We start from the raw sequence: 8,479 nt of genomic DNA on the forward strand, positions 1-8,479 counted from the left end.
GTGACACTTATGTAGATGACCAATGCATAGACCTTGTTTGGTCAATCTTCACCCTCGTTACATTTTCTGAACAAAGGCACCCAGATACGGTATGGCACATTCCTTATTCCTTTGGCCCAGTTTATCTGGAGTTCTCATCTCCTTCTTGGCAAATTTCCAGATCTGAGTGCCTGAGGGGCACAATTCTTGAAACTCACCCCATGCACATACTTGTGAATGTTAGTATATTCTCTGGTCACTACCACAGTGACACAACGACCCTTCTCCCACCTTTCTTTGCGGGAGCCATTTTGCCATGCCCACAATGGAAAGGATAAATCACTTTTAACTTGAGTCTCAACCCAAATCCCCACTTCTACCACCATGGTTTTTATTTTCTATGGGGGAAACGGCAGGCAAGGTTGTCAGGGGTCAGCAGTGGAGGCTTGACTCATCACTTTTCTAACTCATCCAAAAAGCACAAACAAGACTACTTTTTAAATCATTTCATTTTCCTCAGACTTATGGATACTGTAGTTAACACTCCCACCACAACCACAACCACCTCAATCCATTTCCTATCCTGCTAACAGCGTAACTATTTCTTATAGTGGCTTTCAACCCAGACTATATGGAAGAAGCACCTGGGGATTAAATTTTAAAGAGATTAATAGTTGGACCAACCTCTTACCAAATAAACATAAATCTGGGTAAACTTTGCAAGGTGCCAGGTGCAGCCTTGAAACTACTTTCAGCCTTGGAAGTTGGAAGAAATGAATGTTGCTTTAAACTCGCAGAGACTCATGATTAAATTTAAGTTTGTTTTTTTTTAAATATATTTTATTGATTTTTTTACAGAGAGGAAGGGAGAAGGAGAGGGATAGCGAGTTAGAAACATCGATGAGAGAGAAACATCTATTCAGCTGCCTCTTGCACGCCCCCTACTGGGGATGTGCCCGCAACCCAGGTACATGCCCTTGACCGTAATCGAACCTGGGACCCTTGAGTCCGCAGGCCGACGCTCTATCCCGCTGAGTCAAACCAGCTAGGGCAAATTTAAGTTTTTATTCCCTCTCCTTGGCCACTGAGGCTAGAGGAGACTGGCTGAGGGCTCATTCCTTTGTGAAAACTCTTGAAAAATATCTTTCTGGCTAGTGCCATTATTACTTACCAAGAGGAGAAGCAGCCTAGAGCAAAGCCAGAACTCAGAAGCAGGCAGGAAAAGCTATCACCCATGTATACTTACATCAAATGATGTCTGTAAACAGAACTACACCTCTAATTAGTCACATCATTTTGGTTCATTGGTAATGTAAGAGCTCCAAATTGGAAAACAATACATAGGCATGGTAAAGTAAATGGTGGAATTTAATCTTTATTTACAGGAGACTGCAAGATATGAAATTCCACATAGAAGAAACTCACTGAGAGTAGAAGCTTCATACAGTATGTACAGTTTGGAACTGTTCAAGTATAGATTCGTTGTAAAAAGTGCTACAATAACAAACCACATTTAAAAAGAGTTCTTAGTAGAGAAACAGTAAGACGTACTTTTACCAAACATAGTACACAACAAACAACTTTATGCCTCAGTTGTACAATCTAAAAGTTAAAGGTCCCAGGAGTGCCATCCTGAACTTGGAATGTATAACCTTCAGAGGTAGTTTCTGGCACAACATTTTGATCTTCCTCTTCCTGGAAACATTAAAATAAATAATTCCCATAAATATGGCATAATAAATAAGTAAATATTCCCATAAATATGGCATATCTCTTAAGTAGTAGCCTGCCTAGAAGTTTGTATTTACTCTTAAGGTCTTCATCTGCATATTTCACCTTTAACCCTGTACACATTTGAAATAATGGAGGGAGGGTGGGTTGCTGAAACTTGCCAGTTTATTAGTACCTGGGAGGGGGAGGGGAAGGTTCTGAATAGGTTCAGAAATGCTACTATAACAGAAAAAGAGAGATTTCTTCTCTACCCATCACTTTAATAGGCAAGGGAAAAACTGCTTATTATGCCCAGAGTATAGCTATGGGGTTGGTTGACTTCTCTACTGACTCCTACACAAGCTTACTCTCAAGATAGTTCTAAGAGCCCTGACTGGTTTGGCTCAGTGGATAAAGCGTCGGCCTGCGGACCAAAGGGTCCCGGGTTCGATTCCAGTCAAGGGCATGTACCTTGGTTTCGGGCACATCCCCAGTAGGGGGTGTGCAAGAGGCAGCTGATCGATGTTTCTCACTCATCGATGTTTCTAACTCTCTATCCCTCTCCCTTCCTCTCTGTAAAAAATCAATAAAATATATTTTTAAAAAAAATCTCAAGTTAAAAAGATATCATGACAGGCCCGGCCAGTGTGGCTCAATGGTTGTGCATCAACCCATAAACCAAGAGGTCACTGGTTCACTTCCTGGTCAGGGTACATGGCGGGTTGGGGGCTCAATCCCCAGTAAGAGGTGCACAGGAGGCAGCTCATCAATGTTTCTATCTCTCTATCCCTCCCCCTTCTTCTCTATAATCAATAAAAATAATTTTTTTTAAAAAGATATCATCATGCCAAACATTTGAAGAGCAAATATATACATTATGTCCCACTTACACTGATATTTTGTTATATTTAATAAGGATACAGGGTTTATTGAAAAAGTATGACAAAAAAAAAAAGTCCATGGGCTTGACCTTAAATGTCCCTTTTCCAAGTTCTTAATGTTAACAGGTTACTCACCTCTACAGAAAAATATTTCTCAATCAAGTTTAGTGACGCTTTGTACACCGACTCATTTTCATGGTTTTGTAGAGCTTCAATTTTGTCCAAACCTCCACATTCTTCAATCATTATACTTAGTTTCTCAGTTTCACCTAGTTTCTCAGCAGCCTAAAAAAATTCCAATCTATGTTTGAGTACTAATATATTATCAGACAGAAATAAACACTTGACACTTCCTTCAACAACCCTACAAGACAAACACTATCTCCATTGTACATTTTTTAAAAATTTAAGGTGATCAGATCTGTACTTGCTCTCAGCAACTACTTCTATAGCGTTGAGCTACAAAGAGTTTTGAATAATTCTCAACCTTTTCTGTTCATCACCACCTGGGCAACTTTAAAAATGACACTATATCCAGGTTCAACTGGTCTGTAATGGAAACAGGAAATTTCTGTTTTGTAAGAGCACCCAGATAATCCCATAGTGCAGTCAAGGTGGAGAACCAGCCCGGCCGGTATAGCTCAGTGGTTGAGCACTGACCCATGAACCAGGAAGTCATGGTTCCCTTCCTGGTCAGGGAACATTCACAGGTTGCAGGCTTGATCCCCAGTAGGGGGGGCGTGCAGGAGGCAACAAATGAATGAGTCTCTCTCCTCATTGATGTTTTTCTCTCCTCCCTTCTCTCTAAAATCAATAAAAATATCATTTAGATAAATAAATAGCCCTAGCTGATTTGCCTCAGTGGATGGAGCATCGGCCTGCAGATTGAAGGGTCTTGGGCTCAATTCTAGTCAAGGGCATGTACCACAGTTGCAGACTCGATCCCTGGCCTGGTCTGGGTGTGTGTGAGAGGCAACCTAGTCAATGTGCCTCTTTCACATCAATGTTTCTCTGTCTCTCCCCCTCCCTTCCACTCTCTAAAAATCAATGGAAAAATATCCTCAGGTGAGGATTAACAAAAAAATTAAAATAAACAGTAAGCCAATTATTATCAAACCCAAACACAAATGGTATCTTGATAAGACTTACCTGAAATATATTTGAAATGGCATCCAGAATAACCAGAATAATTTTGGTATCTTTCGCAGTTAAGAGGTTCATCAGTGGTTCTATTATGCCACAATGAACGAGGTATACAATTTGTTCAACTGTTCCACCACTTGTATAGTTGCTCACAGCCCATACAGCTTCCTTTTGTGTCTTAAAGTCTGCCTAATAAACATAAGGAAACAAGTTTATTTCAGAATGGTTGTAAAAAGAAGATTCTAAAAGTACTGTTTTAGAAAAAGTGACTATTGAACCTTAAATGAAAGAGATTACTGGCCATTTTAGCAAAGGACTGTAAGTAGAAGCTAACATTAGTACATTAAGAATCCTATCAAGCACAGCTTTTCCAATTGCCTGTCCATAAACACTAACAATCCTTTGATTAAGGCCTAAGACTCCATTACCTTAGAAAGAACAACAATGAGGAATGGGACTAATCCATGATTCACAACTTGCTGTATCTGGTCCTGGCGGCCAGCTGTGATGTTTGACAATGTCCATGTAGCTTCCTTCTGAATATTAGTTTTGGAGTTCATTAGTAGGCTGGGAAAGATGGCAAGTGCTCCTGCATCTATTACAACCTGCGTCTGTTCATCTGTCCCAGCGACAATATTTCCTATGGCTCTTAGTGCAGGAGTCTAAAATGGGGGGAAAAAAGTTATGCTGACAGTTATCTTTTATTTTTTCCAATATTGCTCAAAAACATTATACCCCAAAAGTTTTTTTTTAATTTTTTAAAATATATTTTATTAATTTTTTACAGACAGGAAGGGAGAGGAATAGAGAGTTAGAAACATCGATCAGCTGCCTCCTGCACACCCCCTACTGGGGATGTGCCCACAACCAAGGTACATGCGCTTGACTGGAATCGAACCTGGGACCCTTCAGTCCACAGGCTGACGCTCTATCCACTGAGCCAAACCAGTCAGGGCTACCCCAAAAGTTTTGACAATAGGCTTATCATGGCCTAAAAAGGCAATGTCAACATTAGTATCAACTGATTATGTTTCTTATATTTTATGTTCTCATCTGAAAGTTAGTAACTTACCACAATTGGCAATTCAGTAGCTCCTAGAAGCTTCACAAGTTGGGGCACAACTCCTGTTTTCACAACCATTTCAATCCGTTCATTTGGACCATCAGTAAGGTAAGAAATGGCCCAGCAGCTATCTGCTAATACTTCTGGATCATCATGATGCAGGAGACGAACTAAGGTAGGAAGAATCTGCTCAACAGCATCTAATGGGGGTACAGGATTCTTGTTGCGACAAAGGTTTAAAAGTGTCCAGGTCAGATTACGTACGTAACCACCTGCAGGGAAAGAAAAATGCAATGAAAAGTCCTGTTTTCTGAGGTGGTGGGAAAATTAGAATCAACAAGTGAGTAACTTACTGCTAAAGATGACATATCAGGAACTGCAAGAAGAGCCAACAGTGGGTCAACTGCACCATACTTGATAACCAAGTCTCGGAAAACTGAACCATCACCTGAAAAAAGGGCAAAGTTAATCCTATCTACTTTTCTAGTACCATCAATGGTCAGTGAGTGACTCAGTGCACCAATGTCTTAACATAAAGACAATACTCTCAGAAATTCCCTAACTTACTTAGATGCCACTTTCACACCTAATAACCACTGAAAGAAAGCAAGTTCAAAACACAAAGGTCACTTACTTATACCAAGCACTTATCCCAACCTCAGCATGATTAGAGACATTCTGTCAAAAGAACTTAAAATGCCAAGTACCTGCAATATTTCCTAGAGCCCATACGGCTTGTTCACTGATGTGAGCGTGGGGAGATGCCAACAGAGAAATGAATGCTGGAATAGCACCTCCATCTACTACAGCCTTGGTCTGTTCCGAAGTGCCGGAAGCAATGTTAGTGAGGGCCCAAGCAGATTCATACTGGATGGGACTACAATCAGTTCTGCCCAAGAAGGACACAAATTTTGGGATCAAACCAGCCCGGATTATGTTGTCTATGGGTGGCTGTTTTTCCCTAGAAAGCAGTTTCCTAAGGGTGAACAAAAAGATAAACAAAAGTTGAAGGTGATTAACAAATTAAGTTTGTGTAAAAAGCGATTAAAAATGCAATTCAAGGATTTAGAACTTTAGATAGCCTTTTACAGTGAAGCACTAAATGCTCAGATATCCTGGATTGTAAAAGGAGCTAAACAGATTGGCTGCAGGGTACTGCCATATGTGGTGTCTTTACTACCTTTTTTCCAAAATAAAAATATTACCAGTAGCGTAGGTCACCCTCCTCTACATCCCTGCAGAAATCTACTTTAGATCTTGTCAGTTTTTTTTTTAATCTCTCATTGTTCTTTTAATTTGTATTTCTCTGACCAAGTAAGGTTAAACATCTTTTCCATGCTTGTCATTTAGATTTCTGCAGTCAAGCTCCAGAAATTATTAATCCTTTCTGTGATGGGTGTCACAAATATCTGTGTATGAGAGGTAAGTCTAAGTATACGAATTTTCTAAATGGATGTGCCAATCAAAAACTTTGTAATTTTCTTTAAAAGTACACCAAAAGTTGCCCTAGCTGGTTTGGCTCAGTGGATAGAGTGTCAGCTTGCCTGCAGACTGAAGGGTCCCAGGTTCGATTCCGGTCAAGGGCATATGCCCGGGTTTTGGGCTCCATCCCCAGTTGGGGGCATGCAGGAGACAGCCGATCAATGATTCTCTCTCATCATAGATGTTTCTATCTCTCTCTCTCTCCCTTCCTCTTTTAAATCAATAAAAAATACATATTTTTTAAATTTAAATTCTTTATTGTTTAAAGTATGTCTCCTTTTTCCCCCATTGACCTCTCCCCAGCCACTCCCACCCCCCAGCACATGCCCTCAACCCCCTACTGTCTGTCCATTGGTTATGCTTATATGCATGCTTAACCATTCATCACCCACACCATCTATCTGTCTTTTTCCCACCAAAAACAAACAAACAAACAAAAATCCAAAAAAGCTAATTTCTAGGGTTACCCATGCTACAACAGACAACACTTACCTTGCAGCCTGAGTAGCTTGGAGCTGGCTTTCCAAATTGTTGCTATTTATGCCTTTGACAATGTCCTCAACAGACCAATTTACAGTGCCCTACAAAAGCAGTGGAATTTTGCAAATTATCATTTTTTAGATTAAATAAAAATAAAATCCCTTATTTGCCATTTTTTGGTTTATAGTCGGTTACTAAATGTTCATTAGCCCTACATTTGTTTGCCTGTTAATTAAATATCAATTATATAGAACAGTCTCAAATAAGTACAAAAAATAGAGACTTAAAAAAAAGGTAGGAATAGGCCAGAAAGTGGCTCTGGACACACTTTCAGTTGGTACTGGAATGAGCCAGGTTAAGTTACTGAGCTGGCAGCTGTAAATGCAGGGAAATTCACTAGTAAAAGAGATCGGAGCTAAAGACCTTGCAATCAACTTGAGTAGATTATGGAGAGTGGGTAGAAAAGAACAGGGAAAAAAAAAATCTTCAGATTTTATAGTTAAAACCGTAACACTAGCAATGTTTTTAAAGCCTGAAGTCCCATATTGGCTTTCTGGCTTTACCATAATTCATAAGCTAAAATATATTTACCTGGTTGTTGCGGTTTTCCTGCAGTGGAGACGTAGCATCATCGGGAAAGGAGCTCACATTTCTCCTTTTCAGCATCTGGTCATCCTTCTTAGCTTTCCTCAGCTCCACATTAACTTCTATTCGGCGCCGCCTCATTTCCTTGGAAAAAGAGAACATGTCATTTCACCCATCATTTCGGGTTTTGTTGCAAAATGAGGGCTTTCTTATTATTTCCAAATTCCCTCAGAGTTTTGATCCCATCCCAATTATCTTCCCATTTTAAAAATACCATGTGATGGGGGGGGGATGAGGGGACAATGGGGGGATAAAGACACATTTGTAATACCTTAATAAAAAATATTTTTTTAAAAATACCACGTGAAAGCAACGGAAGGTACTCACTGTACTGTCTTTCCCCTTGTTCTTGAATCTGTTAAGGCGGGCAGCTGGCGAATTAGCATTCTCGTTGGTGGACATGGTTATGAGACAAAGGGAGAAGCTCTAAGATGGGGGAGAGAAAAAGAATTTCCCTTTTTTATCATTTTGCTTTGTCAGTAAGAAGAGTGTTGATGGCTATTTCACATTCTTTTTTTCATACCAATTCTTCGAAAGCTTGTGTGTCCTGTAAGCTCACAGCACAGCTCAAGGCTCGGACTTGCCACAGGCATTTGGTAACTATCCCACGGGACAGTGCAGCTCTAGACTCTGCCACATGCAGTCCCCAGATAGATAACTGAAGACAAAAAACGGCGCCTACAGTTAAAATCTATGTCCCAGGCGCAATATCCAGAGCCTCTGGTCTCTTAATGGCCAAAATAGGCATTCTTCACATTGAGAAATGAAAGAGAAAGTTGGTTCATTTTTTGTGTTGTCTCCCGTAACTCCTGCCAACCCTGAAATTCTGCGAGCAGTTCTGCATCTTCAACATCCCGAAAACATGTTCCTTTCTAGGAATTTCGAGGGAATGCCCTTCATTAGGCTCCTATTAGCTGACATCATTCAGACGCGGATATACTTACAAGCGCTCTCCACACGATGACAAAATTTACTTCAGTCTTTCCGACGTATTTTTATTCCATTACGTTAGTTCACAAAACTGACACAGCCAACCCAAAGCCTACGTTTTGAGAGAGAGTTCCAATGGCCACCTCCACCTCCAGTCCCTTCCCCT

The 8,479-nt window shown here is 40.3% G+C and overlaps 1 protein-coding gene across 1 annotated transcript in view; it reads right to left on the bottom strand.

Annotated features, from left to right (window-relative positions):
• Positions 1-1,387: 1,387 nt before the first annotated feature.
• KPNA2 (karyopherin alpha 2 (RAG cohort 1, importin alpha 1)) overlaps positions 1,388-8,479 on the bottom strand; it is a 7,544-nt gene continuing 452 nt past the window's right edge. Inside the window, exons 2-11 of the mRNA XM_014532419.1 lie at positions 7,711-7,809; positions 7,330-7,467; positions 6,751-6,839; positions 5,484-5,752; positions 5,126-5,224; positions 4,786-5,048; positions 4,142-4,375; positions 3,720-3,902; positions 2,706-2,855; positions 1,388-1,674 (exon numbers count right to left, since the gene is read on the bottom strand). Of these exons, the coding sequence (XP_014387905.1) occupies positions 1,582-1,674; positions 2,706-2,855; positions 3,720-3,902; positions 4,142-4,375; positions 4,786-5,048; positions 5,126-5,224; positions 5,484-5,752; positions 6,751-6,839; positions 7,330-7,467; positions 7,711-7,785 (1,593 nt within the window). The 5' untranslated portion in view covers positions 7,786-7,809 and the 3' untranslated portion in view covers positions 1,388-1,581. The remainder of the gene's footprint in view (positions 1,675-2,705; positions 2,856-3,719; positions 3,903-4,141; positions 4,376-4,785; positions 5,049-5,125; positions 5,225-5,483; positions 5,753-6,750; positions 6,840-7,329; positions 7,468-7,710; positions 7,810-8,479) is intronic.

The sequence above is a fragment of the Myotis brandtii genome, unplaced genomic scaffold (genome assembly GCF_000412655.1).
Source record: "Myotis brandtii unplaced genomic scaffold, ASM41265v1 scaffold120, whole genome shotgun sequence".
Taxonomy (NCBI): Eukaryota; Metazoa; Chordata; class Mammalia; order Chiroptera; family Vespertilionidae; genus Myotis; species Myotis brandtii.